Genomic DNA, 17,912 nt, shown 5'->3' with positions numbered 1-17,912 from the left:
TGTTCACTAAACCATTCAAAAGTTTTCATTTAAGTTATTGGACTGTTAAAATCACTGTCATATTGCCTTCTCTGTTTGCACTGCCTACACACTACACCAATTGAAAGATTTCCTTCACATTCTCTTTTACAATTTAGGTTTTTTTTTTATGAAACAACTTTGAATGTTATAAATCTACAAATTAAAATTCAATCAACTTTTTTCTCTGATCTCTGACAATGACTATCAAATCGACTTGAATTTAAGGAATGTTCTTCTATTCGTCGATTGACACTAATCCATAATACCGATTATCAAATCGTCGCTAGGAGCTCGTTAGCTGAAGCTTTTTCTTAAAAAAACTTAACAGTCTAGTGACTTAAATAAAAACTTTTAAATAGCTCATTGATTTAAATGAAAACTTTCAAATAATTCAGTGACCATTTTGTAACTTTTTAAAGTTGAATAACTAAGGTGTGAACTTATTAATAATTTAATGACTTTGGCTGCAGTTTACCCAAATAAAAAGAGAACTTTTAAGTTAAGATAATAAGGGGGCAATACTTTACTTTACTTCCCCCTATATTTCTTTCTTTACCTTTCGTGTTCGACGCACGTTCACTATTTCACCCTCCATCACTCTCAATCTTCTTTTTAATTAATAAATTAAAATAATATATAAAGAAGGTACTGCTAATAAATTAAGTACAGAGAAAAAATCGGCAAACGCCATAATTAAAGATTTTGTTGTTTTGCTCTCGATCTCTCCGCCCAAATCTTGTTTTCCGAAAAGACGCCAAACAGATAAATTTTGTGATTCCTCTTTTCTTTCTCAGATCCCTTCGAAAGCGATTCTTCTTCTTCTTCTTCTTCTATTCTTTTTAAATTGAATTGAAGTTGCTGATTCGAAATGAGTACGGCCGACCTTCTCAGCATCGACCCTTTAGAGCTGAAGTTTCCTTGTAACTTTCTTTTACCCCTTTTATTTCTCTTGGATCTAAGATTTCTGTTTGTTTTTCCTAGGGTTTAATTTTGATTTTTTTTGTGCGTGTTGTGGCTTTGGTGAATAGTTGAGCTGAGGAAGCAGATCTCGTGTGCTCTTCAATTGTCGAATAAAACTGATAATTATGTAGCTTTCAAGGTATTCATCTTCATTTTCTAATTTCTTAATTCGATGGTTGCTGAGTGATATCATGATTAAAGTATTTGAACCTGAAATTTTGAAATTATAATTTTAAATCTCAGATTTTGGAATCTTAGATTTCCTTTTTAGTTAATTGATTCTGTTTTCAGGTGAAAACGACAAATCCAAAGAAGTACTGCGTTCGTCCCAATACGGGGGTCGTTTTGCCTCGATCCACATGCGATGTTATTGGTACATTAAATGAGTTATATTTGCTTGAAAGTTTGCGGCTTTCTTGTTTTTATCGTTGTTGGGTTCGGGATTACTTCTAAAAGAACTGTTGGTTTTAATTTTAGTTACCATGCAAGCACAAAAAGAGGCTCCTCCTGATATGCAATGCAGGGACAAATTCCTCCTTCAAAGTGTAAAGGTAAATGATGGTGCATTCGCAAAGGATATAACTGCAGAGATGGTATGTAATTGTTTGTATTACACTGTTTTGCTTAATACTTACTGCTTTGTTTTTTTACAATTTATGACTTATGGGAGTCTTCCTTTTAAAGTTCAACAAGGAAGCTGGGCATGTGGTTGAGGAGTGCAAATTGAGAGTGGTTTATGTTTCTCCACCTCAACCACCTTCACCTGTACGTGAAGGTTCAGAAGAAGGGTCTCCACCAAGAGCTTCTGCTTCTGACAATGGGCATGCAAATGCTGCTGAGTTTGCTGCGGTGAGAGCTTGCTGGATATGTTTTTGTTGTTCTCTTTTTCAGTGTACTTTATTTTCAAATGCTAATAGTGTGCATTTTGTTCTGAATGCAGGCCGCAAAACAATTCTCTGAGGGGCTTGAAGCTCAAGATAAATCTTTTGAGGTAAAGTTGAATTCTGTATTTTCTATGTCACTTTGTGCTGCTGCATATGCACGCTTTATTTTGATTTGTCTTGTCTTGTGTCGATAATGGTCATGTTTGGTAGTCTAGATAATAAGGTCCATGCTTTTAGGTTAGGTATTTGTATTCGCTTGCTCAATTGATGGCCAGGGTAAGAGAGTCAGCTTTTATTCCTTTACAAAAAAAAGTTATTCTAATATTTGAGAGTTAAATATATAAGCTACTAGTTATCTTACTGAGCTTGTGTGTCTAAATCTGTGGTTCTTTAGTCTGTAAGGGCCCAAGTTTTCTCAAGTTAGGTACCTCATCCATCAAGATAGCATTCAGCAATTTGGGACTTTTGGGTGTACTGGAGCCAAATGAATTAGTCATATCTTTTTTATGAAACCTTAAGACTCGTTGGAGAGAGACTCAGATCTCTTAGGTTTCTGATAAAAATTCTGCTTACCTTTTATTATTGCATAGGTCCCTTTTTAATAGATATTACAATAATTAAATAGAGTATATGAACTAAATAAGGTTTTACCAAACACAACTGCTATTCTAAGAGTCCTAAAGCAGTTCTTTTATCATGAGAGTCCTACCTAACTTCTAAAAATAATAAAAGAAGTTTTATTAAGAGTCCTACATCTACAACATCGACCATATAAATGTTGCAAAGATTGCAGGTGTTGGTGATAATCTGTAAGAGTTCCCATTATCTTAGATATAACTAATGGATTGTATCTGAATGCAAAGCTGGGAAGCTAGTATTTTTAGATTGAATGTAATTATTGGTTAAGAGGAACTAGGATTATGTTGATATTGAAGGATGTGCTGATTCAAACTTGTGTTTAGATGGTTGTCATAGCTTTTTAGGGGCCGAATTTAATGTCTATGATACACTTTTTTGATAAATTGATCATCTAGAAATTATTTTGGGGAGTGTTACATTTGTTTTATGTTGGAAATTTGAACTTCGTTTAGGGAATATAGCATACACTGTTGTTCATGTACAAAATTTTTTTACTTCTGTTGCAGTAAGTTCGTTTTGCTGCTTATAGTGGAACTAAAGTCTTGGGAGTCTGAGTGAGCTACTTTCTTATTTGACCACCTGTTATTTATTGAGGATTAATCACCACTTTAGTTAATGGCGAAAAGGGAAAAGGAAAAAAAGGAATCCCAGCACTTTAATAAATGATGCGCTAACTCTATATTGCTATCATTCTTCTTAAAGAAAAAATAATAATTTTAAAACATGCTGAAGGTTGCCCACAAGCCCATCGTATGGATTTGTTGTTTCTATGGTGAAACTTCTATTCCATTCCATAAGTTGGACAAAGGGAGAAGATATTTTGGAAGAGATCGACCACCAATTTATCCAGGGCAAAACCAATAATTGTGTGATGGGGACAGATAGAATTTAAAAAATTTTGGGGGCCAAAGATAATAGTTTTGTATGAAAAAGCTTAAATTTAAATTTTGACATTTGAGAGGGATAAAAAATGCAATTTTTTGAATTAACAAAAATGCTAACATGATTATATTTAATTATTGCGAGGGACTAAAGTTGGGTAAGGCCCGGTCCCGCCCCCTGTCAATTTTTTCCCTTGTTCATGTGCATGCATAGCCAGCTTTTTCAGCACCAGGGCATGAAGCTCTTTTATCATTTACGTATATTGCATTTGATGTTGACGCATCTGAAGTATAATAATACTTTCTATAATTGCAGGCAAGAGCTCTTATAACAAAGCTGACTGCAGAAAAAAATAGTGCAATTCAACAAAATAACAAGCTTCGCCAAGAACTGGTGAGTGGAATAAACCGCGACTTTACCTCATGGATTGTAGTTATTTTTATGATTAATTTGTAGATCAACAGAAGTGCTCTTTGGCTTTGCTGAAATGTTATATGATTCCCAGCCCTTTTTTGTTCTGAATGACTAAAGTCCATAAATTCATTGATCCTTTATTTCAAAATCGAGTCAATGTCAATCTCTTTTCCTTGTTCTCCGACCTTAGCATGACCCGATACCGACTTCCCTCCCATGAATCTTTAATGGATGCCATCTTGTTTATAGTTGTTTATGATGCAGCTGAAAACTTGGAAATATTTCTTCTACCACTGAAACATGTACCTCACTTTTATTATCATGGAAACTTCTTACCTAAAATGATTTTAAAAATGTTAGGAGCTCTTGAAGCGTCAAAGCAGCAAAAGTGGCAGTGGCGTGTCGTTCATGGTTGTCATCCTCATCGGCTTGATCGGTATAATTATGGGATATATCATGAAAAAATAGTCAGAAGCAACTATCTCCGACAATCTTACTGCATATATTCCCTCTCCTTTCCTTCATCTGAACAAGTATGGTGAAGGAAAAGGGAAGGGGGGAAAAATGGTCTTGGGCTGGTGCATTTTATTAGTTGTTAGTTTTGTGACATTAGCAAAAACTTGTTAAAAGGTGGGTGTGGATTTGTTAGTCGCACTTTTCATTAACATGCATTCTTTCTATAACTTAAACCAGTGAATTTATCATCACATCATCATCATCATCTTCCTATTCCTTTCTTTTTGTTGTTAAATTTGTCAGATTCTCACTAGAAACTGTTAATGATTGTACTCAGGTGGTCTTTTTTTGCCTTTTACTATTTGTTTCTCATTTATCATTACAGAACATAACCAGATTGAAGTATTGTTTTGAAGACGTTTTTATACTGTTTTCTGATTAAAGAACTCAACAAATGTTGCTGCGATACACTTATGCCTATGTTTTGACTCAAGGGGTTGAAGAGGATTTACTATAACAGTGATCATTACAACATTATAAAAGAGGAATTGAAAATGTAAATGTTAAAAAGTGCTTGAAGAAAAAAATACTTATTTTGCAGTGCTAACAACTAGAATATGTAGCCAATTTCGAATGAACAAAATGGAGCTGGTTGAGATTATGCAGGCGCAAATACAGATTATTTGTGAGCTTTTCCGTTAAGGTAGGTGGGGCTTCAAGTGCTGCTCTTTGCAAGGAATCTGTCTTTCGTTCTACTTGGTTAATTTGGCAGGTTTTTTCAGCCCCATCTAATAACAGCAGAGCCCCAAGTTAGACCTGCACCGAAACCTGCAGCCGTGATTGTATGGCCTGGCTTCACCTTTCCACTTCGAACAGCTTCATCCAATGCCAAAGGAATGGATGCTGCGCTTGTGTTGCCGTAATTTGCCAGATTCGATATGACCTTTTCTGGTGGGAATTCTAAACGTGTTGCGACTGCATCAATAATCCTCTGGTTTGCCTGAATTATTAGCAAAGGAATGGTGTATTAGGATGAAAATAAAATCTGTACCCTCTCTGTACACCTAAATGATATATACCAACCTGATGGAGCAATAACCAGTCAATATTAGATGCAGTGAGACCAGCTTTTTCCAAGGCAGACTCAATTGATTGCGGCACACATCTGACAGCAAAGCGAAAAACTTCTTTGCCATTCATCTGTATGCAAGCATAAGAGGGCCTATTTGGAGGAAACTCTAACACTGAACCATTTTCATTGTCGTTTATGGGGGCACCGAGATGTCTGCGACAGGAATGACAACTCAGTCAAATTCCTCATACAAAACAATACAATTTTTTTTCTTTTTGAACCCCGCAAGAGAAGCACATACCTTGCACCCTCACCATCACTATGCAAATCAAAGCTTAATAAACCGTCTTCCTCAGCATCACAGGCCTACAGAAGAGAAGTATGTACGTGGTAACTATTGTTCTGGAAGAAAATTTTCATATGACAAATATGATAATGGTACAAATGACTGTAAAAGTAACTTCATATTCATAAAGAAGCTAATTAAGCCAATTATTAAGTTCTCTGGAAGACAGAAACACCACACGCAAGTAGAGAGACTAAGCTGATAATCTGTGCATCAGAAACTAGAATGTGTAATACGGAAAAGAGTGAACTTATGATAGAAGGTATGAAAGTATTACCTGAAGTACAACAGCACCAGCAGCATCTCCAAAAAGAATGCATGTTCCTCTATCGGTCCAATCAACAAATCGAGACATAACATCAGCTCCGATTACTAAAACATTACGGAAACCACCTCCTGTAATTGACAAAGGTAAAACTTTAGTTCTGTAACACATTAATGGCATGGTTTAAGACCTCCTTGCTGCAAAGCAAACAAATTCATTACCCTTAATGTAGCAAGAAGCTGAGAAGAGACCCAGCACAAAACCGCTACATGCAGCAGTAATATCATGAGCTAGTTGAGATTTTGTGCAGCCAAGCTCTCTTTGGACCTTACAAGATTGCCACAACATAAACAAATTACCGTTTAAATAAGCATCTAGTAGTATCAAGACCTACAAACAAAACCGACGACGAGTGAAGTTCACGGAAAAGCAACCTCTGCTTGAATTATAGACTAAATCCATATAGCCAAACAGTTGTCTTAAACCAAACTTTTTTTAGAAGGGATTTTTGCAATTATCAAGTTTATGCCTACAATGCTTGATAAAATCAATATAACAAGGACATCTCAATTCTAAATTCCCTGTTTATCTCAGTATATTTAGAAGCAGTCTTCTCTGTAAAATGACATGGAACCATGCAATCCTAGAGTTAGAAACCTACATGCAACTCAGGGCATAAAGTATAAAAATTTTATAGTCATTAAAGCCTCCCTAATAGATTCTGTGATAAATATCACCCCATTTCCATATACCTTTGGAGCATCACCGAAAATATCTTCGGGAGTAGATGTGCACAACAAGATTAGGTCAAGATCATCAGGTTCAACATTTGCCATTTTAAGAGCTTTCTTTGCCGCTTCAACCGCTAGGTTTCTTAAATTTTCCTTTCCTGTAAGAACAACAGTTAATAGGAATCTCCTCCACAGTGACATTAGGGATGGCAAATCAAAAGAGAAGTAAGCATCCATCGTTTGTAAATAATTAAAATAATCAAGTTTTAAGCTAGGAGTTTATTTCACATCAATGGCAAGCAGGAAATGCCAGCAAAAGAGTCTACAATAGAACTGTTACCTGAAATAACCCGACGGTTTCGTATTCCAGTGCGGACAGATATCCATTCATCAGAAGTATCAACTATTTTTGCAAGATCATCATTGGAGACTGAAAGAGATGGCACCGCTGATCCGCAACCAACTAGCTTGCAGCCTTTATTGACAAGCCTGTACTTTTTTGGGAGGTATAAATAGGAAAGTAGAATGCAAGTCAGGAAAGTCATTATCTTTCAATAGGAGAAAAGTAAATAAACAAATAAAAGTAAAGCTCCATCTCAATAACAGTAAACGCCAATAACAGGCATAGATGTTTGACATGAGAATTCCAGAAACTTCAGTGTCAAAAGGGGTTTACATACAACATTTTGCTTTATCTTAATCCCCAGACTCCTGAAAGGCTTCTTGATCGCCGTTATAAGAGAAACACAATGCTTAAAATGGGGAACTATCAATCATTAAGGTATCCTCCCAGAGACAAAATAAACCAAAAGATGAATGCACCAATCTATATAGCAACTAGGAAACTTATGTATCAGAACTCTAACCATATTAATCTCAAGCTAATCGATGTAAGTAAAGCGTGTGGATATTAACTTGTAACAGAGGAATATTTCTTTATCCAAATGCCGCAAACCACAAACATCTCGTGATTTCCTCTATTCTCATCTCATAATCCAAGGCAAATTTTCCTCTATGTATACATAGATAACAACAGACACTACTTCAGCATCAAGCTCTTGGAAGCTGCTGATTATTTCAAAGTATCATTCTTAAGTTTGATGCAAAGCTTCATTAACTGTTAATTAAGCTAGAAACAAGAACATGCAAATCTAAAACATCTCGTTCATACCAAAATAAAGACATATATGCAGAGCTACCATTGCATACACTAGGTGGACCAACAATTTCAGCTAATCACCGAATGAGATCCTAATCTTTGAAATTTAACCAAGTAAATTCCTCAAATGCATGAACCCATTTCCTCAAATGAGATCCTAGTCTTTGTTCATCGAATGTGATTCTAGCTAGTGTGCAACAAGAATTTAGCCTTCAACATCTCAACTGTAACATGCAAACCACAAAATCCCAGTAAAATTATAGTCTTCTTCAAAAAGACTTTACAACTCAATTGCCATAGAAATAATCATCCAAGGCAAGAATCAAACAAGAATCAAATGAAATAAGTATAAGAAAATTTACTTGGGTATTCGAGATTGAGAAGAGGAAACATGCGTCCCCGCACTTTCAATACCACTCGAGCACACTACCCTCTTAAAGATTCCTTCGGATAAGCAAAACCCAGATCGAGAAACGCCTATTGAAGGTCGAATCTTTGTCCTCAGGCTCGGTGTGAAAAAACCCGATGCCTTGGCCATTTAAACAAAAACCCACACAAAACACAGACTTTACAAATAAAAAAAAAGGGGGAAAAGAAGAGAAAAAGGTTAATGGATCATTTCTCAGCTAAACTTGAGGGCAACAAAAGCTTTCATTTGAGGTCGTTGTAGGAGAAGATCTTTGGAAAGTCCGAAGATAGAAAAAGAGGGAAAAAAAGGAAGTGGGCAGACCAATAATGAGGAAAAATCCAATGCCAGTCTTTGATTTTTGTCTCACCATAGAAAAGGGTATATGTTAGTCATGCAAAGTAGTTCATCATTACCCATTATTTTTGTTTCTAAGCTGCAAGTGAAGCGATTCAATTCAAGTGTTGGGCAGGAATTAGGCAGATCGAGTATGCTTCTTTTACAAGTAAGTTTTCTATCTAGTTTTTAGCTTTTAATATTTAATTATATTTTATAATATATTTTTTATCGAATTAAAATAATATTTTTTATTTGAATTATTGATTATAATTAAAATATATATTATTTTAAATATTATAATATAATATTTTTAAATAATAATTAAAGTATTTTTAATATATTCCTTTTATAAAATAGTTTAACTTTATTTAATTAATTTAAAGTAAAATTATACAAAATAATAATTAATTATTATATTTAAATTTCATTCGAGCAATAACTCTATTTTAGATCCATAAAATTAGTCTAACTTTTATTTACGTCAAAATTTTTAATTAATAATTGTAAATTATAATTATAATTGTCACAATATTTTATTATATGTTTTTTCTTAGAGTTCTATTCAAATAATTACATTATTTTAAAATTAGTAAGTCCTTCTTTAATTATTTTTAAATCTGTAATAATTATCATAATTTCTATTTTATTTTAACTTTTTTAATAATTCTAAATTAAATGTTATAGTTATTTTTAAATGTGAATTTAGTGCTTGGTCAAATGTTTATATATATGTATATATTATAGATAGATATTTAATTTACTCATTTTTAGTTTATATTTTTAAAATTTTAATTTTAATCAATTAAATCCTTTAAGTTAGATTCTGTGGTAAATAATGTTTTTAGAACCAATCAAGCCATCAATTTATCGGTCTGGTTGGTGCGATTGAAAATTATTAAAAATAAAAAACAATTCAATCGATTCAATTGTTAGTTCAACTAGTCTATACCGATTTTTAATCCAACCAAATCAATGCCATTATCCAAACAAATACCCTAGCTAGTTCCTAATCCGACCATCCAATACAGTCTGATGCAAACGTTATTGGTGGTAAACATATTGTAGTTTCACATAATATTTTTAAAAAAAAAACACACACACACACATTGATCACTTTTATTTGAGTTAATCACTTTTATTTGAATTAGAATTGAAATTTTGGAAAGTATAAAAACTTAAAATAAATAAATTGGTGAACAATGACTAAATCTATTACTTAAGAGATTAGTAGTGAAATTTAACTTAACATATTTAATTATAGTTGAATTCATGATTGAAATTTCTAAGTTAAAAAATAAAATTCATTAATCCAAAAAATATAAAATTGAAATTGACGAAATTAGAATAAATTAATTAAATTCACTTCAAAAATTAATAATAGAATATGACCAATTATTATAATTTTTTATACAATATTGCTCCAATAGTAACTTTTAGGTCATAAAAAATATTAAAATATTAAAACTTATTTTACTTAATCCCAACCAATGATAAAATTATATATATATATCTAAAGTTGAAATAATCATCACTTCAAATGTCACATTATTCCCCTTCTCTTATAATTCAAAAACAATAAATATCTAATCTACGCCTACCGAATCCAACAATAAAAATTGGAAGTTTGTTGAGCTACTAGCGTGTCCTAGTTTTTGAACAAAAATTAAGGCCAAGGGCTTATTTGATTTTGATTTTATTTCTTTTTCTTTTTACTTGTAATTTCTATTGTTTTATGAGAGATTTCTCTAATAAACATCATTATTCACACAATAAATTATTTTATAAATTCTTCCCATCATTTCATTTAAAGTTCTTTTCTAATTATTTAATAATATTTTAATAAATCTTTTCATGTCATTAACACATAATTTAAGTAAATTTTTGCCTTAAACTCCGAACCTGAATCTTAAACCTTAAATCCAAGTGAGATTGGAGTTTGAGACCCGAGTTCAAGATTTAGGGTCAGGGTTCTAGATTCGGGATTCAAAGTAAAAAATTTACCAAAATTACATGTCAATGACATGAAAAAGTTTATTGAAATATTATTAAATAATTAGAAAGAGATCATGGCTAATACGGTGAAAAAGATCCAAAAAAAATAATTATATTAAACATCATTTAAAATCAATTAATATTATTTATTGATATTGTTATTATTAAAAGTCTAATCGGCAGATTGAGTTAATTAATGCGTGAAAAAATAGCTTAATGCATGTTTTAACCATTAAAATTATCTCTTTTTTTTCTTTCTATTATGATATTTAATAAAGAAGAAATTACTATTAAAACTATACTTATAAACAACTTATTTAACAACTAAATCATAAGTGGAGTAGTAAAATATTTATAAATGAGTTTTTTTTAGGCTCAAGTTTAATTTCTAGACATCTCATATTTAGTTATTTTATTTAAATAGTTCATATAAAAATAATAAAAAGGCAAAAAAACCATTATTATATCAATATTCATTTCTTTATTAAAATCTAATTAAAAAATATTTTCTATAACTGAGTTGATATTGAAATGATTTTGAGGTGGCTTATCGTATCAACTCAATCAAGCACATTATATAAGGATAAATTGTGTTACTTGGTTTAATCTAATAACATTAAAAAATGCCTTTTTACTTCATTTTTATGGCTTTTATTTTTAAGATTCATATATATAGATATAGATATAGATATTTAAGTGATGTTCGAGAAACTGAAAAATTAACTGCTAAAAAATTGAATTCTAAATTTAAATTATCAAATTTGTTTGACATATTACTCAAAATTAAGTCAGCAATATAATTAAATTGTTATATAAGTGCAAATACTAAATTATGAAAAATTTATATTATATTTTTATTCTTACTTTTTAAAACAAAGTCAAAATTTAAAGGTAAAGCTTTTAAAAGATGATATTATGTTAAAAAAAATTAAAAAATTAAAAAAATTCTATTGTTGACACCATTTTTTTTGAAAACGGGGTCGACTTGGATTTAAAAAAAGAATGAAAACGGGAGTCGCCACCAATCCTTTTTTGACGAGGTGTGATCGGGTCACCTCAAAAAGTGGTTGTTTTTAATAAATGATTTAATTTTATTAAAACAACGATTTTGGTCTACGAAATTCAGAAAAATGAGTTCGGGAGCCGGTTACGCACGAGGAAGGATTAGCACCCTCGATACGCCCAAAATTGGTACCTAGTTGATTAATTAGTGTCTTAGTGTCGAAAATTGAAAATTTGAAGAGTTTTAAAAAATACGATCCTTAAAAGAAAATCTGATATCGTGAATTGAAACATAAGATTCTCTTGTTCCGAAGGAATATCACATCCAGCACGTTAGGACACGATACTCTAAACCATCGAAACCAAGATCACCTTATAGTTTAATGAAACCATACTTTGAAGCTTTAAGAGGATATTTGGCTATTTAGTCAAACGAGAAATCGAAATCCAGCACGTTAGGGCACGTTTTCTCGAGTTTCCAAACGCGAAATATTGCCTTATTTAGAAAAATTTTCCTTTTGGTGTTTAGTGTCAATGCTTGACAAAACAATAACGAATACGACAAGGTGAGCAAAGTAAAGTGAGTAACAACAATGCAATAGGCAAAATGAAATGACGAGGCAATTACATAAACAAAGCATACAAATAAATAGAACTAACATTTAAAAAAAGCACAAGTGTACACGAATAAATAAACAAACACCAAATAACAATGATGACAATAAATACAATTATGTAAAAATGTATATGCATGTATAATTTAAAGCCATAAAATAAGAAATGCATATAAATTATAGAATATGAAACATAGATAAATATATACATATATATAAAATCGGTAAGTATTATAAAAATAAAAATGTAAATGTGTTTATATATATTTACAAATTGTGATAATATAAAATATATGTATGTGAATTATAAAATATGTGAAATATACAAAAAGCATTTTTAAGAATATAAAGAATATATATAAGTATGTATATGATGTAAAATATGCATAAATATATGTAAGTATATAAAAATTATGAAGTGTGAAAAAATATGTTTAAATAGGTATAAGTACGTATATCTACATATATGTGTAAAAAAAATATAATATTTAAAAAAAGGGGGTATATATATATATGCGTAATATATAAAAATACATATATAATATAATGTTAAAATATTCACATAATATACATAATAATAGTGTTGAAAACATCTATTAATAATAAATATACACTTATATGTATTAAAGATATATTCATAAATATAAAAAACATATACTAATAATCACAATAGTAAAGATAAAAAATGTATACGTAACATAATGCGAAAATATATAAATGTTGTGATATCTAAAACATATACATAAAAATGAAAAAAAATGTATGACGAATAATGCAAAAATATTTGTATGAGATGATGGGAAATATACGAATAGCACGATATTTACAAGTGTATGCCTAATATAATTATTTAAAAAAATGATATAAATAAATGAATACATGAAAATAATACCATATACACAAAAATACCTATATATATGTAATGAAATATGTGAACAAATATTAATATTAATGAATATATGATATATGTATATAATAATAGAAACGAAACAAAATATATATATATAGTTAAATATAATACAATAATAATAAAACAACAATGATAATAATATTATATATATAACAATTTATATTTAAAATTGAATTAAACAGCAAAAATATTATGAAATTTAAGGTAAAAAAATGAAGAAAGGATGAGATTGGATTAAAAACCAAATCTCTGGGGCGAATTTTGAAAGAAATCAAAGGAGAATGGACTTATCAGAACGCGCGTTAAACTATGGGGGATCAAATAAATAATTTGTCCAAACACTTGAAACGACACCGTTGGAAGGGGGACTAAATCGCAAAGTGTAATGGATTTCAGGGTCAATTTATAAACAACGAATAACTTAATTGCGAAATATAAAAATGCGGAAGGGCCAATTGCGCAAATAGCCCTTCCGCTCAAAAACACGCGGATCCTACCCTGGTGTGGGTCGGGTCGACCCGCCCCACGTCCGAAACGACGTCGTTTTATCATTAAACGGGGGGGACCAAAACGGTGCGTTTTGGTCCCCTATAAAAGCTAAATTTTTTTGAAAAAATTCATTTGAGACCAGGTGAGGGAAAAAAAAAGAAAGAAAGAGGGAGAGGGAGGGCACGGAGCGATTTCCGGCCAAGGGGGGGTACCGGACGGCCACCGGAGGCTCGCCGGCGCCGGCGCCGGCCACCGCACGCGGTGGCTGGAAAGGTAAAATTTTTTATTTTTTTTTGCTAACTCCTTTTTTAGATTTATGCTATGTAAAAATATGTAATGGAGAGTTTTTGAACAATAAAAAAACCTTAGATCTGACTGCCTTTTCTGTTTTTGGTCTTTCTCGCTTGAATCTGCTTTTTTCTTGTATTCTTAAGTAGTATTACAGTTGAAAAATGAAAAGAAAAATCCCCCTGTGTTTACATGCTTGTTTCGGCTTTTATAGCCTTATTTTTGCTCTCTATTCTTCGTTGTTTTGCAGGTTTCGCAGAGCAAGTGGGCATGGGCGGTGGTGGCAGATGCTTGGGCGGTGGCAGCTGGTGTCAGACGCGTGGGGGTATAGGGCCGCTATAGTGGAGCAGGGTATGGGCAACGGCGCCAGAAACCCTAGGGTTTCTGGCTTTCCAAAAAATTTGGAGACTTGGGCTTATCGGGCTTCACTATTTCGGGCTGGTGTTGGTTTTGGGTATTGGGCTAGGCCCAAAATTGGCCTGTACAGCTGCCCCTCTTTGCCCATTGTCGTGTAACGGGAATGGAGCAAAGACATAATGAAAGGCCAATTTTGCCTGGTCTTGCTGGGTCTTGACTTCATTGGTGTTCTTCTGGTTCAGATAATCTTCTTCCAATCCACTGCATCTTGTAGCTTTAGATTCAATCTACTACATTTTCTGACATATGCCTTGTAGCTTCGATCTACTCCAATGTAACTTCATAAAGATAAGATCTAAGCTTCAATCTACTCTGTTACGACTCTATGGGGATGAGATTTGTGTTTTTAGTCTGCTCCACTACTGCTTAGGGAGATAAGACTTGATGCGATCTGCTCCACTATTGCTTAGGGAGATAAGATTTGTGCTCTTCACTCTATTCCACTGTTGAATGCAGAGAGATAGAGTTATCGGCTTCGATGTACTCCACTGTAGTCAGGGAGGTAAAATCCGCCATCGTCGATCTGCTTTCTTCGATCTTCTTCACCACCAGTATGGGAAGACAAGATCGGCATCTTCGATCTACTTCGCCACCAATATGGGAAGACAAGATCTGCTTTCTTCGATCTACTTCGCCACCAATATGGGAAGACAAGATTTGCATCTTCGATCCACTTCCTACCAATATAGGAAGATAGGACCTGCTATCTTCGATCTACTTCACGCCAATACATGAAGACAAGATCTGTTTTCTGCGATCTACTTCGCCACCAGTATGGGAAGACAAGATCTGCGTCGTCGATCTACTTCCTACCAATATAGGAAGATAAGATCTGCTACCTTCGATCTACTTCACGCCAATACATGAAGACAAGATCTGCTTTCTGCGATCTACTTCGCCACCAATATGGGAAGACAAGATCTACATCTTCGATCCACTTCCTACCAATATAGGAAGATAGGACCTGCTATCTTCGATCTACTTCACGCCAATACATGAAGACAAGATCTGTTTTCTGCGATCTACTTCGCCACCAGTATGGGAAGACAAGATCTGCGTCGTCGATCTACTTCCTACCAATATAGGAAGATAAGATCTGCTACCTTCGATCTACTTCACGCCAATACATGAAGACAAGATCTGCTTTCTGCGATCTACTTCGCCACCAATATGGGAAGACAAGATCTGCATCTTCGATCCACTTCCTACCAATATAGGAAGATAGGATCTGCTACTTTCGATCTACTTCACGCCAATACATGAAGACAAGATCTGCTTTCTTCGATCTACTTCACCACCAATATGGGAAGACAAGATCTGCATCTTCGATCCACTTCCTACCAATATAGGAAGATAGGATCTGCTACTTTCGATCTACTTCACGCCAATACATGAAGACAAGATCTGCTTTCTTCGATCTACTTCACCACCAATATGGGAAGACAAGATCTGCATCTTCGATCCACTTCCTACCAATATAGGAAGATAGAATCTGATATCTTCGATCTACTTCACGCCAATACATGAAGACAAGATCTGCTTTCTTCGATCTACTTCACCACCAATATGGGAAGACAAGATCTGCATCTTCGATCCACTTCCTGCCAATATAGGAAGATAGGATCTGATATCTTCGATCTACTTCACGCCAATATATGAAGACAAGATCTACTTTAATGACTTCAATCTATCCCACTGTAACTTCAGGGGTATAGGATTTGTTTTTTTAATCTGTTCTCTGGGGAACATGACCTGCAAAATCCATTTCATGGACCTATTTATGCCTAGTGTTTAGGATGACATGATCAGAATGAATCAAACGCTCCTTAACTAGATGTGTATGTATTATATTTGTAGAATGTCATGAGAATGATCCATTTTTAATGCTTAGGTTGTCATTCCTCATTGTTCATCAAGGTTCTATCACTGATGTCTTCTTGTTCAGCCAGTACCTTTGACAGAAAACCTAAAGAAATAGATGCAATTTGGACTATTCTTCCTCCAATGCTTCTAACCCTTAAGTTTGGTCAGTTCTAAACAATAGTCCTGTTTCAGGTCCTCGTATTATTTAGAAACTTTCAGAGTAATATGCAGAACTCCTTCTGTATGTGTATTGTCAGTCCATTAATCGTTATTTCAATGAAAAATGCTTGAAAAAAGATTATCAAAATGGACAAAATGAGATTTTGTTGAGAGAAAATCTCTAAACAAACAAATCAAGATAGCAAATTTTGCTGAGATACGAGATGAATAAGATGAAAAAGATTATCACAATGAATAAGATGGAACTTTATTGAGAGCAGAGCTTTAAATGAACAAATAGCAAATTTTGCTAAGATGTAAATAAGATAAAAAAAGATGCCCCAGATATCGCAGCATGAGCTTCTCTGCACAAACTCTGTGTTTAGAAGTCCTAAAAGACTTTGTTGATGCCCCAAGATGTAGCATCTCTCCTTCTCGTTAATTCGGAGAAGACAAAACTACTCTATGCCTCATCTTTGATCGAAAATTTGAATTGCCCATTCCTGGGTTTTCAATTCAAAGCCCTTTTGGTCTCAAGGTGCCCTTTGCGGGTTTTCGCCTTGGCCTCTCCTTTTTTTTTTTTTAGGCAAAGTACCTCTTCACTGAATCCGAATTCACAGGCTTTGTTCAAGTCTCTATAGTCCATACACATTCGCACCTTCCCATCTTTCTTAGGAACAGGGACTATATTGGCTACCCATTCTGAGTACTTGACCACCTGTAAGAAACCAGCGTCGAATTGCTTCTTGACTTCTTCCTTTATTTTTAGCAAGACATCAGGCCTCATCCTTCGAAGCTTTTGTTGGACTGGTTTGCATTCTTCCTTTATAGGCAATCGGTGCACCACGATATCAGTACTTAAACCTGGCATATCTTGGTAGGACCATGCGAAGACATCTTTAAACTCTTGAAGCAACTCAACAAGGTCTCGCCTTGTTTCCTTGGCAATGCAAGCGCCAACTTTTACCTCTCTGCCCTCTTCTAAGATCACAACTTCTACTGACTCCTTATAGGGTAGAATTTGTTTTTCTTCTTCTTCCATCATTCTTAACAAATCCGGAGATAAAACGCTGTCTTGGTCACCTTCAAAATCTTGAGGATTATCTATACTCATGTCTTGCCCAAATAGAGACTCTGAATTAGTAACAGAGTCGCTCATCTCGTTGATATCTGAAGACCTGTTATTGGAACAAATGGAGGCCCAAATAAAAGAATCTAAGAATACTTGTATGCATACTATGATTATAAAGGGAATGAAAAGAATGAAAGAATATTTGCTCAAGATGAAACTGAATGATAAGTTTTCACTGAAATTAGATTTTGGACATGTGCCTTTTACAAAAGATTCTTATCACCCCCAGGCTTAGGGCAACAAGTGTTCTGAATATTACTCTGAATTAGTTCTAAATGTTACAGGGATCTCTTCTGCAGTCCAGTTGTTCAAAACACTTCCAGGTTCGCAAGGACGAATGCCCGATAAATTCCTTTCCACCCTTTCTTCTGCGGATATGGCATTGATGTCCAACCTCTCAATCCTTCCTTCTGTAACCTCATCCTTCTCTTCAGGGTAGACAATTCCCCTTGAAACAAAAGTCTTAGATATA

At 33.5% G+C, this 17,912-nt stretch overlaps 2 protein-coding genes across 3 annotated transcripts; one reads left to right on the top strand and one right to left on the bottom strand.

Annotated features, from left to right (window-relative positions):
* Positions 1-508: 508 nt before the first annotated feature.
* Positions 509-4,614, top strand: LOC107912218 (vesicle-associated protein 1-2). The gene is made up of 8 exons (XM_016840302.2): positions 509-941; positions 1,050-1,120; positions 1,273-1,354; positions 1,459-1,574; positions 1,666-1,830; positions 1,922-1,972; positions 3,702-3,779; positions 4,161-4,614. Exons 1-8 carry the CDS (start codon positions 890-892, stop codon positions 4,266-4,268), a joined length of 723 nt encoding a protein of 240 aa, XP_016695791.1. The 5' UTR covers positions 509-889; the 3' UTR covers positions 4,269-4,614.
* A 47-nt stretch (positions 4,615-4,661) lies between these two features.
* Positions 4,662-8,751, bottom strand: LOC107912217 (3-oxoacyl-[acyl-carrier-protein] synthase III, chloroplastic). Of its 2 annotated transcripts, none has more exons than XM_016840301.2 (8): positions 8,192-8,751; positions 7,011-7,159; positions 6,692-6,828; positions 6,161-6,266; positions 5,952-6,070; positions 5,630-5,694; positions 5,340-5,541; positions 4,662-5,256 (listed from the first exon to the last, which is right to left on the bottom strand). In XM_016840301.2, exons 1-8 carry the CDS (start codon positions 8,365-8,367, stop codon positions 5,035-5,037), a joined length of 1,176 nt encoding a protein of 391 aa, XP_016695790.2. In that variant the 5' UTR covers positions 8,368-8,751; the 3' UTR covers positions 4,662-5,034. The 2 variants fall into 2 exon arrangements, with proteins under 2 accessions (XP_016695790.2, XP_016695789.2); XM_016840300.2 differs by having other exon boundaries at positions 6,161-6,329; positions 8,192-8,737.
* Between the last annotated feature and the right edge of the window lie 9,161 nt (positions 8,752-17,912).

This window comes from Gossypium hirsutum, chromosome D11, assembly GCF_007990345.1.
Source record: "Gossypium hirsutum isolate 1008001.06 chromosome D11, Gossypium_hirsutum_v2.1, whole genome shotgun sequence".
Classification (NCBI taxonomy): domain Eukaryota; kingdom Viridiplantae; phylum Streptophyta; class Magnoliopsida; order Malvales; family Malvaceae; genus Gossypium; species Gossypium hirsutum.
The sequence above is the reverse complement of the archived record's forward strand: the minus strand, read 5'-3'. Positions and strand labels throughout refer to the sequence as shown.